The sequence below is a fragment of the Canis lupus genome, chromosome 17, assembly GCF_011100685.1.
Source record: "Canis lupus familiaris isolate Mischka breed German Shepherd chromosome 17, alternate assembly UU_Cfam_GSD_1.0, whole genome shotgun sequence".
Lineage (NCBI taxonomy): Eukaryota > Metazoa > Chordata > Mammalia > Carnivora > Canidae > Canis > Canis lupus.
The window spans coordinates 21,295,838-21,307,831 of record NC_049238.1 but is presented as its reverse complement, the minus strand read 5'-3'; the positions used below and the strand labels follow the sequence as shown (position 1 = coordinate 21,307,831).

Below are 11,994 nucleotides of genomic sequence, written 5' to 3'. Positions count from 1 at the left end.
TCTTACAAGATTCCAGTTCCTTAAAGCCAGCTCTAAGCTGCCCTTCTAACTCCTGCATAATTTTCCTAGCTCCTAGCAGATGCAGAATACCTTCCTCAGATCTGGCATTCAAGAGGACCCTTTGCAAAGATTTTCATAGGGCCACTTGATGGCTCTTTGAGAAACAGGTGCAAGCACTCTGTTTCGCTGCCAGGCTTTTCTTGCATAAATTTCCAAGCACAGGCAACTGTTGGTATTCTCCCCGCTGGTGCCCTCGGCTTCTGGAGGCAGCACGTTCCAAGGCCCGACACCGAGGGAGCTGAGGCCGAGGACAGCCCTGTCATCCACCTGCTCCCAGACTTCTTTCCCCTCCCGCCCGCTCGCTCCCCGCCCTGTAGCGGGCGGGCATGTGCCGGCGTCTGCGCCCCCTCCCGGGAACCCGGGGCTGCTGTCTGCGCTCTGTGGACTGACTGCCCGGGAAGGGAAATCCCGGAGGAGGCCATTGTTGTTAAGTCCCCTGTTGTCGTCATTGGCTAAGGCGTGCCTAGAAGCCCCTTCCCCGCACAGGGCTCCGCGATTTCTCCCCAGTCTCGAGCTCTCCTGCCCTGGCCGCTTCAGGCGAGGCTACAGCATCCCAGCCCTTGAGTGCGCGGTGGCCCCTCCGCATCCCAGCTCCAGGGCTCTCAGAATTGGGGAAACCCCAGGCCCCGTGCGGAGCTTCGAAAACCGACGGCGCCAAGCGGCACCTGCCGGGGGTCCTGACCTAGACGAACAAGAGTTCCAACCGTGCTCTAACAAGGACCTACAAGGTGACCTTGGCCGGTGGTTTCCCCTCTCGCTACCTCAGCTTGCACCCCCAGGCCCGAGGAAGGAGCTGAGGCCCCACTCCTCTAAGGGAGGTTGGAGGGAGAAAGGACCCCCACCCTCACTCCCTCGCCCCTCTCCTTGCGTGGGCTTTGGGCTGAGTCTTCCGCTGGGAGTAGCGGGGAGTGTGCCGAATAAAGGCTGGCGCTGGCCCCGGGCGCAGCGTGGGTGTAGATGCGGCGCGGGGGGCTCGCGCAGACCCTTCGGTTCTGTTCCGCACCGTTTCCCAGCGCAGTACGCTCCCTTCGTGCACGCCGCCCGCAAACCTTGGCAAGGGCCTCACTCTCCCCCGCCTGAGCAGCCAGCCCGCAGCCCAGCTTGCCTAATCCGTTCAAGCCTCACCTCCTCCGCGAAGCTCTCCCAGGTTAACCCCATCTCTTCCAACCACTCTATCTGGCACGTGTTCCTGGTGTTTGTTCGGGGTTTTTTTTTTGGGGGGGGGCGGAGTGTACACTCAGTCGCAACGTTTGGGATAATAACCTTGGGACGAGAACCCTAAATGAGCGACGCCCAGTGTGTTCTTCAGGAAGGGTGCCGGTTGATGGGTTTCTCTGCTGGACTCACTAGCCACTCCCACCCTCCACGCTTCCCCATCCAAGCTCAGTTTTCTCCCTCCTCCTCCTCCAGACCCTCCTCTTCACAGAGTGTCACAGCTTGGAGGGCACAATGTGATGCCCACTCCCATTTCATCCTACAGTGGCGGCAGGTGTGAGGGGCAGAGAGCATTGAGCAGTTGAAGGTTTAACCCGGGGCTCAGCCACCCACTTTGCTGTAAGTCACTCCATCCATCCCCTGGGCTTTAGTTAAAACGGGGCAAAACGAGGCAAAATGAGAGAATGCCCATCCAGGTGCTAGAGGGTCGGAGGCAAAGAATCACTTGCTGACAAGCTTCCACCTCCCTCTAAGAACAATGGTTTGTGTGACCAGAGAGGTGGCATCACTCCCTCCTCCTCCGATTGCCCCAGACTGTGAGTGACAAGACTGCCGTGCGCGCCCTCTCCAGTGGCCAGCGCGGCGCCCTGAACTGGAGAGGGAAAGAGGATGGGGTTCCAGTCCCAGCATTTTATTACCCGGCTGCACGACCCTAGAGGCTTCTAACTCTGGAACTCAGTTTACTCATCTGAAAAATAGGGATAGTAATGGATTGGAGGAGAACAGGAAGCTTTTGTCACCCAGTGTCTCTATAAAAATAAATGATAATGAGCGGTACAGTGCTTGGCAGCAGATTTTGCATGCAAATTCCGACCCCACATCCTCCACACAGGGGTTTCTGGCCAGAGTCCCTGGAGTTCTCCCGGATATGTCTCTGCGCACCCCACGCTCTTTCTGGTTCTCTCGAGCTAGGTGATGGACCCACACCTGTTTGTGCCTCTGTCGGGAGGGGTTGGAGGACCCCCCCCCCCCGTGCAGGCTTGCGAAGGGAGGTGTTTCTTGGGGGAAGGTTGGTCGAGAGGTGCCTAGGTTTTGGGAGCTTGGCTTAGAACCGGCGGGCGGGACTTGGGTGGGGGCGGGGCTATGGAGATTAGGTGTTTTCTAGAACCCTGAGGGGGCGCAGAGGACTTGCGTCGCCCCCACCTGGCTCTGGCACTGGGAAATGGGGCTTTGGTTATGGGGGCCGGGCTCCGGGGGCGGGGCTTAGGCATGGGGGAGAGGCCCGGGAGCCTGGAGGCGGGGCTTGGGGAGCTCGCCCCACGCGGGGCGGGGCTCCAAAGGCAGCGGGATCTGCAGTTCGGACTCCCCGCGCCACAGTCGCTGCAGTTCCCTCCACTCTGGTGGCCCCGCGGCCCTGCGGGGAGTCCGAGGGTCGGCTGGCCGCTCGGACTTGGTGCAGGGCCGGCCCCGCCTCTCTCTTCCTCGGTGGGGCCTAGACGGTCGGGGCCGCGGAGACATGGAGCCCTCTCCTGCCACGGGGGGCTCGGAGACCACTCGCCTGGTGAGCCCCCGGGACCGCGGCGGCGCCGGTGGCGGCCTGCGCTTGAAGAGGTAGGACAGACCTGGGCCAGCCCTCAGCCTGGGGGCGCCACCCTCGTGCCATCCGCCCCTTTCGTTGTCTCCCTCGGCGCGGCCCCGGCTGGCCGCCCCAGCGCACCGCAACTCCCTCGGCTTCGCGGCACCGGGTCTGTCCTCCCCGGCCACACGGCCAGAAGCCCCCGCCCCTCCCAGCAGCCTGCTATGCTCCTCCCGGCCACGCTTTTTCTCGGTCCCGCAAATCGGCTCCCCGGCGCGTCCCCCAAGCCTCCGGACCCCTCAGCCGCCCTCGCCGCATCTGACTTTCCCGCGAGCAGCTGCCCCTCCGTCGGGCCGGAGTCCGCGCCCGGTGCCCCGATGTCTGCATTGCTCGGGCGCCCTGCTGGTGGGGGCATCTGGCCGCCCCGCCTTCGGAGCCCCCGCTGCAGGCCCCTGGCCCTTTCCTCCGTGCGCCGGGCTCGCGGCGCCCCCTCCAGCCACGGCCAGCTGTGCGCACCCGGACCGAAGATGGGCCCGGGCTCCACGGCGGTTCTTCCCGGCCCCTGGGGGGCGGCGGCCGCTGGGAGGCGAGGGGGTGGCAGCGAAGGAGCAGGTGCGGTCTGGGCGGCAGGGGGTATTCCCGGCTCCGCACAGACGGGGCCGGGGGCGGCGAGGTGTGAAATGAGGCGCGCGGAGCGGCCGGGACAGCGGGCCGGGGGCGGCCGGAGAACCTCCTCCGCGTCCCGCCGGCCTCCCGCGCCCGGCGCCCGCCGGCTCTGTGCGCCTTGGCCCTCGGAGCGCCGCGCCAGGCCCATCCTGGCCACCTCCGCTGGCCATTTTGTCTGTTGGCTGACCGTCCGTTTGTCTCGGAAATTTGACAGGCTCTCTAGCTCTTTCTCGTCGGCTTCCCCCCCCCCCCCTTCTTCATTTCTCCCAACCGTTCTTTTTCCCTCCGAGCACCTTTCCCTTTGTCTCTGGTTCCTCTGTGTGTTTCTCGCTCTTTCCCTGGGCGAGGGCCGTAAACCTGAGTGGGTGGGGGAGTGGATGAACAGAAGGGAGGACAGACTTCCCGTCTGACTCCTTCCTGCAGGGGACTGCAGACGTGGGCAGCTGTGGAGGCTCCAGCCAAGACACTGGCTGGCTCTTCACATATCCTTTTGACTCTGCTTCAGGCCCTGTCCCCTCCCCAAACTTCCCCTCTACCTCACTCAATATTACTTGTTTGTTGGGGGTTTCAGAATGTCAAGGAGAGAAAACTGCCTTTCTTTCTCTCTAAACAGCATGTAGCCCCCCACCCATATACACACTCACGCACACACCCACTCACACCAACAATGAGGCTTCTTTTTTTTCTAATGTATTTTTTTTAAAGTAGGCTCCATGCCCAAGGTGGAGCTTGAGCTCATGACCCTGAGATTAAGAGTCGCATGCTCTACCAACTGAGCCAGCCAGGCACCCCAACAATGAGGCTTCTTTAGTGCCCAATTCATGCAGAACAAAAGGGAGTAGCCTGTTGATGGGTGGCTACCTTGATGACTGGCTACTCTGTGCCTTACAAAAAAGGCATCTTGCCCACTGCCCCAAAGCCACGCAGCCTGTGCTTGCTATCCAGACCCGCATCTCTGACTCCCGGCTCATTTTCATCCTCATATGACCATTAGTCACCAAATCCTGCAGTATTTTCTGAAAGAGACTCTTCCCTAACCTACCTGCCCCTCCTCTAAAATTCTGTGCAGGGAATCTGTGGCCTGGTCTAGTCTGAACCCTTCCATCTTCTCTCCTCTCTCCCTCTCAGACTAATATACATCAGCAAGGTCATCTCAGGGCTTGGGAAAGATATGTGAAATCAATCAGTGTATATCCCTCCATGTTCCTTTGAGCCCTTGCTTCCCTCCTCAGCCCTTGGCCTGGCTCCTGATACTTAAAACTCCTAGCCACTTATCTTGTCATTGACATCCCATGTGTATGGAGCCCTCTTTTTCACCTAGGTCTCATGTTGAACATCTCTCCCTCTGTGAAGTTGTCCTCACCCCCATCACAGGTGGTCACTCCCTCCCTGGTGCTCCAAAGTCCTTCGTTCATAATCCTCCTGGCCCCAGCCTCTCCTTGCCTAGTAAGTCATCGGTGAAACATCTGTCTCTCCCACTAGACCAGGCTTCACCATGTGTATACCACCTGCCACCTGATTCCCAGGCGCCCAACTATATGTATACCTCATTGAAGAATGAGGATGGGTTTCAGAGCCACCCTCATTTCCCTGTCTCCTCTGGAAACACACCAGAATCATACACATTGAGATACTAAGTCTTGGAAGAAAATTCCAAGAAATTAATCTACCTGCCAGCACTTGAATCTTCCCTAGAAGCACCAAATGTCCCCCCACCTCCCTCACACCTCAATTCACCCACTTGGCAGAGCTTTTCTGAGCCGGAAGACCCCAGGCTTCCCTCCTCACTTTACTGCTGTGACCACTTTTCAACCTAGAGCCTTCGATTTCACTCATGGGTATTCTAGTCACACCTCCATGAGTATTTCTAGGACTGTATTTTCTATTACATCCTTTGTTCCGTGGGAAGGTTCTGGCCTTGCTGGGGTTCAGACTTGGTAGTCATGGGGTTAAGAATTGGGCCAGTATGAACCTAAAACAGCCTGAGCTCAATGTCTGGCATACCAGGTGAGGCCCCAGCCCCATTCATTCACCAAGGGGGGCTTGGCACTGTACAGTTAAGGTGGCCTCTGCTAGGTGCTTATGATCAGACCAAGGTCCAGCTAACATGGGGCAGCCTCCAAATCCAGCATCCTCCCACTGCCTCCCCAGCCACAGCAGTCTGTGCTTCATACTCCCTATAACAACCCCAACTCTGGGATCTGAAATATCAGATTTTTCTGGATCCCAACATTCCACTCTTTTAAATGGCCACATTTCAGCTGCATGTCTACATAGGGAAGGGGAAGGATCTAGATGGAGACACTGGGACCTGGATCTGGGAGGGAAGCACCAAGGCCAGGATTGTATGCTCACCCTTTGACACCACCTTCCCTTCCTGTTGCCTCTGCCTGGCATGTTCACCCAGTCTTTACCAAAACCCTCCCCATCCTTCAGTTTCTCTGATTTCACTCTAATTCGTCTACTCCTCTATCCTCCCAGCCCTGACAGCATTTGGCTTTATGGCAATAGCTACTCTCTTGCTACTGTCATAGCACTAGATACACCTTCATCTTGTTCACCAAAAGCTCCTGGAGGTCAGCAAGTTCCTGCTCACTTGTGTTCCTTATGGTGTCTATCAATTCGTTATGGTAGAGTCTACTCTATACCACGAACTCGCCGTGTGGCCTCCATATGTCTTCCCCCTCTCTGAGTCTCATACTTGTCATTTCTGTAACAAGTGTTAGACGAGACCATCTCTACAGTGCTTTCCAGCTGTGAAATTCCATGGCTCTGTGTATGACAGAAAAGGGAGGCTGGGCTCTGAGCGGTTTCTTAGCCCCACTCTCTCACGTGGCCCCTGTCTCTGAGGCTCCCAGGTTTGAGCAGGCCTTGGGACAGACAGAGCGAGTGTTGGGCCACGGCTAATGAAGCCTGTCTAGCGGGACTGAGGAACAGGTCAGACCATGGCCATGCACCAGTTTGAATCACGCTACCCATCTCAGTCTCTTCACAGAGCCCTCGGAGGCCGTCCCTGAGGAACCCAAATCTGTGGAGTTGCCCTTCCACCACTGCCACAGGGACCCCCTACCACAGCCGGGCCTCACCCCTGAGAGGCTGCAGGCACAGAGGCAGCTGTGTGCCGCCTGTGCCGTGTGCTGCGTCTTCATGGCCGGGGAGGTGGTTGGTAAGTCAGAGGGCTGCTCCTCCAACCCCGTCCTCTTGACCCCGGCCTGAGCCACTCTCCGCCCAGAGTCCCAGCAACGTTCCTGGTGGACATGCAGAGAAGGAGATGGCTGCAGTGGAGACCTGGGTGCTCAGGACTCAGGGAGCGGGAGAGGATGGGAGACAGCACCAAGGGGAATTCAGGGCAAGGTCCGCAGCGGAGGGGGGGTGCCAGGGCAGCTTCTCAGCATTAGCTGAGTCTTTTATTTTTTAAGATTTTATTTATTTATTCATGAGAGACACACAGAGAGAAGCAGAGACATAGGCAGAGGGAAAAGCAGGCTCCCTGCAGGGAGCCCAATGCAGGAGTCGATTCCAGGACCCTAGGATCACGCCCTGAGCCAAAGGCAGACACTCCACCACTGAGCCACCCAGGCATCCCTAGCTGAGTCTTTTAAAAGTCCTATTTTCTTGATATGAAAATGTGTCATTATAGAAACTAGAAATGTGGATGAGTGAAAAGAAGCAAATAAGAACTTCCTGTAGTCCCATCACCAGAGAAAAACACAGTTCACATTTTGGTGCAGGGCCCCCCAGTTTTTCTCCCTGCTTATCCACATGCTGCCACAGCTCATGCTACTTTCTAACTGGACCCAGAGTACACTGCTTTATCCTTGCAGGTGGGTATTTGGCGCACAGCCTGGCCATTATGACCGATGCAGCCCACCTGCTGGCAGATGTGGGCAGCATGATAGGCAGCCTCTTCTCCCTGTGGCTCTCTACCCGTCCAGCCACCCGCACCATGACCTTTGGGTGGCACCGCTCAGGTAAGGCCCTGCATAGCCCAGTGAGCCTCTGATCTTACCAGAAGGTACCTCCTAGGGTCCCGGGCAGGTCTCTGATAGCTTGTCTCCCCCTGCAGAGACTCTGGGGGCTTTGGCCTCTGTGGTCTCCCTCTGGATGGTCACTGGCATCCTCCTGTACCTGGCCTTCATCCGCCTGCTGCACAGCGACTACCACATCGAGGGGGGTGCCATGCTGCTGACCGCCAGCATCGCAGTCTGTGCCAATCTGCTGTACGTGCCAGTATGGAGCAGGCACCATGTGGGGCTCAGGGCGAGGGGTCCTCCTCCCAGGTGGGAGAGCTGGCTCTCTCCCCTCCCCAACAGGCATGCAACACACACACATACACATACACAGTTCTCACCTGTCGCCTGCCCTAGGGCTGCCTTAAAACAGTTGGGAGAAAGACCTAGAACCCAGTAAGCAGGCATTTTTTTTTAATTTTTTTTAAATGTTTATTTATTTATGATAGTCACAGAGAGAGAAAGAGAGAGAGGCAGAGACACAGGCAGAGGGAGAAGCAGGCTCCATGCACCGGAAGCCCGATGTGGGATTCGATCCCGGGTCTCCAGGATCGCGCCCTGGGCCAAAGGCAGGCGCCAAACCGCTGCGCCACCCAGGGATCCCAGTAAGCAGGCATTTATTAAGGGCCTGCTGTGTACCAGCCACTCTGCTGGGGGCTTTCGGCAGCAGTGTCTCATCTGAGCCCCACAACCACCCCATGATGTAGACAGTATCAGTCCTAGTGTACAGTTAATGAAACAGAAACAGAATGGAAGAGGTAGCTAGGTGATTTGCACAGGTGTAAATAGCAGGGTCAGGATGTGAATCCATATCTCCAGCACCAAGTACAGTGTTATGTCCCCCAGGCTACATGATTTGTCTCCCTTGGCCGATGTTGTCTTTGTCTGGGGCTGGGAAAGTAGGGAGAAAATAGGTGGGGAAAGAGCTCCGGGGGGGGGTAGGGGGAGGTGGAGAGAATGTGGAAATAGGGCAGAGGAGGCCAGGAATGGGCCGCGTGGGCTGAGCTGCTCTGCTTCCCCCTCAGAATGGCCTTTGTGCTGCACCAGGCTGGGCCCCCCCACAGCCACGGGTCTAGGGGGGCGGAGTATGCACCGCTGGAGGAGGGGCCCGGGGAGCCCCTGCCCCTGGGGAACACCAGCGTCCGGGCAGCCTTTGTGCATGTGCTGGGGGACCTCCTGCAGAGCCTTGGGGTACTGGCCGCCTCTGTCCTCATCTACTTCAAGGTACTGTGCACACAAGCCTGCCCGGGCCTTCCTCCCCCAGCTCCACACCCTAACCCCCTCCTTGGACCCTTGGCCTCTCCCCCACCCCCACCACCCCCGCCAAGCTCCTAGCTCCCCCGAAATCCCTGCTCGGGGCATGGTCCCTTTCCCCCAGCAGGGCTCTCAGGGGCCTCTTGGGTCCTGTTTGTCTAAGACACCCCTAGGTCTTCCTCTGGAAGGTTCCTGTTTCCTGGGCTCAGAGGTCTCTTTCCCTACAGCCTCAGTACAAGGCAGCTGACCCCATCAGCACCTTCCTCTTCTCCATCTGTGCCCTGGGATCTACAGCTCCCACCCTCCGAGATGTTCTTCGTGTCCTCATGGAAGGTAAGTCAGATGTCACAGTTCCTCACCTGGATCCTCTCTGACCTTGCTCCAGCTCTGAGCCACCTCTCTTCTTTCAAGAGAGTGTCGGGTGAAGGCCTGGGTCCTGGGGTCTATTGCTAGAAGGAGGATTCGGGCACAGAGTGAATTGTGGGGGTTAATGGTGAGCAGACACAGAATGGGGAGAGGTAGAGTCTGGTAAGGGGCTGTCCTTGGGCAGGAGGGGCCTTGGTAATAAGGCATGGTGGGTGCTTTTTGCAGGTTCCCCCCGAAGCGTGGGGTTTGAGCCCGTGCGGGACACACTGATGTCCGTGCCAGGAGTCCGGGCAACTCATGAGTTGCATCCTCTGGTCCCTTACGCTTACTTACCATGTTGCCTCCGCACACCTGGCCATTGGTGAGTACACACTGGCCCTAGCCAGTTACCTCCTAGAGATATTTCCCACCCCCTCAACCCGCCTCTCCCCGCCCCAGCCTGGCTCCCTTTCTAAACCTAGGAAGATAATCTGAATTGCTGGAATTGCAGGTCCATCTCTCTTTCTTGATCTCTTTTTCATATGTATGTGCATGTTGGAGACAAGGAACCCTGGACAGGGTATTTTGGGGGGAGGTGACACCCTCTCTGAAGTAGTGCAGAGAACCAGCAACCCTTTAAAAGATCACTAATAGTAATAAGTCTAGTAACAGGGCACATTAGGTAAGTTGTGACCGTGGGGTATCACGGGACTATTCAAACTGATGATTATGAACACTGTGTGGCAACTAGGAAAAATGTTTATGGTATAATGCTAAGAGGAAAAAGCTGAATGTAAAATTATATCTACATTATGATTCAACTATTAAAAATATATATGGTGACTCACAAGCTGACAAAGGCTTTTTGAGTTTCTTCCAGATGCAAGAAGCAATCAGAGACATGCAATTTGGATGCCAAAAATATTATACTTTGTGGGATAGTTGATGGTAACTTTAGAGTGACAATGAGAAAATATTTAACATCTGGATTGTCTTGGAGAATCGGGTGCTGTGGCTGCTGAAACATACAGCTGTTTATTGATAGTCAAAGAGCAGAAGAGAATAGAAAAATAAGAATAGTTTGGTGGTTAGCATGGTGGCATGGCTGATTAGGGGGTGAATCTCTCCAACCTTTTCTTTGGCATTTTTATGCTGTTGGTACAATACAGAAAGAAAATAAAGCTCCTAATTCAAGCCTGGCTTTAATGCTGTGCAAACCATTGGGTCCCCCTTCACCCGTCCTTATCTTGGCCCCTGCCTGGTTCCCAAGTCCCCTGGGAACCTGCTGCCTCTTATCACTCTCCCACAGACTCCACGGCTGACCCTGAAGCTGTCCTGGCTGAAGCCACATCCCAGCTCCACTCCCGGTTTGGATTCTCCAGCTGTACCCTGCAGGTTGAGCAGTACCAGCCCGAGATGGCCCAGTGCCTGCGCTGCCGGGAGCCCCCCCAAGCCTGAGCCAAGGCCCCGCCCTCACCCTACTGCCAGGCCCTGGCTCAGGCCCGGACTCTCAGTACCTGCCTCCCTGCTCTCGGAGAAGGGACAGCTGGTCCCGTACCCCTTCCTCTCTCCCTCCTTCCATCTGCCCATTCCCTAGCCCCCAGGTCCAGTGGACAAGACCAAAGTGTGTGTGTGTGGGGGGGGTGGGGAGGCAGGAGTCAGGCTGAATGGGAGTTAATCAGTGGGGGTGTGTAGAAATCCCTTGGTCCCCACTCCCTGTGGTTTAGGGAGCACAAGCGTCCTTTCCATGCAGTTCATTTGTCTGTGTGGCAGGCTGGCTGGCTGGCTGGCTGGGGGCATCTGCCTGTCTGTGTGCTGTTGGTGTGCCTATGCCTGGGGGAGGTCAGCAGGGGCCCCCTCCCCATGTGGCCCTCGCTCTGTCTATGCAGGAGCCCCAAAACCCGCACTTTGTCTGTTTGTTCTAGCCTTGTGGTTTTGTCTCCATGTGTATGTGTTTCTTGGTGCTGTGGCCTGTGTGTCTCTGTGCCTCTGTGGCTGTGCTATGGTCTCTCTGAGTCTGCACCATCCATGTGTCCTTTTGGGGATCTGTCTGTCCATCCCTCTGTTGGTGCTGTGCCCTCGGCTATCCCAGAGAGAGGGAGGACTCCACCACAGCTCCACCAATAAACTTGTGTCTAACTGCATCTTCCAGTCCGTGTACTGACTCCTCAGAAGAGGGAAAGAGAGCCTCATAGCCAGAGTGACCTCCCACAGCCCTCCTCCCTCCCACCCAGCTCCTCCACCTTCTCCACCCTCAAATATCCAATCCCTTGTAGGCTAAAACCCACCAGTCCCTTTGTTACCTTCCCCTACTGCATGCCTGGGTCTCCGGCTCAGGGAGAGTCCTTGCATGCCCTGGGCTTGGTTGCAGGAGAAAGTTGGAAGGCAAGGAGCCAAGGGATCCTGGAGAGTCATTCCTAAATACTCCTATAGGCCATCCGGGCCTCGGGCTGGTCAGAGGAAGCTTAGTCCCTTTGGGGAAGAGTGGTTGCACCACACTCTTTGGGCTGCGGACACCAAGGACCTCTGTTACTATCCCCCTTTGTCTTAAAGAATCATATATTTGGACAGATTTAGTCTTTATAAACCAAACTTTTTTTTTTATATACTTTTTTAAAAATTAATTAATTTATTTATTTATGATAGTCACACACAGAGAGAGAGAGAGGCAGAGACATAGGCAGAGGGAGAAGCAGGCTCCATGCACCAGGAGCCTGATGTGGGATTCGATCCCAGGTCTCCAGGATCGCGCCCTGGGCCAAAGGCAGGCGCTAAACCGTTGCGTCACCCAGGGATCCCAAACTTTTTTTTTTTTTTTTAAGATTTTTATTTATTTATTCATGAGAGACAGAGAGAGACAGAGACAGAGACACAGGCAGAGGGAGAAGAGGGACGAGATCCCAGGCTTCCAGGATCATATCCTGGGGT

The 11,994-nt window shown here is 56.3% G+C and overlaps 1 protein-coding gene and 1 long non-coding RNA gene across 2 annotated transcripts; both read left to right on the top strand.

Annotated features, from left to right (window-relative positions):
- Positions 1-483: 483 nt before the first annotated feature.
- On the top strand, positions 484-2,290 carry LOC119869803. The gene is made up of 3 exons (XR_005372253.1): positions 484-788; positions 1,541-1,614; positions 2,108-2,290. It is a non-coding gene; the product is annotated as an uncharacterized LOC119869803 (long non-coding RNA).
- A 248-nt stretch (positions 2,291-2,538) lies between these two features.
- On the top strand, positions 2,539-11,210 carry SLC30A3 (solute carrier family 30 member 3). The gene is given in 9 exon segments (XM_038561068.1): positions 2,539-2,826; positions 6,442-6,623; positions 7,282-7,428; positions 7,524-7,677; positions 8,493-8,691; positions 8,949-9,054; positions 9,313-9,395; positions 9,397-9,448; positions 10,376-11,210. Coding segments are annotated over 9 exon segments (1,167 nt in total). The 5' UTR covers positions 2,539-2,731; the 3' UTR covers positions 10,525-11,210.
- The last annotated feature ends 784 nt before the right edge of the window (positions 11,211-11,994 follow it).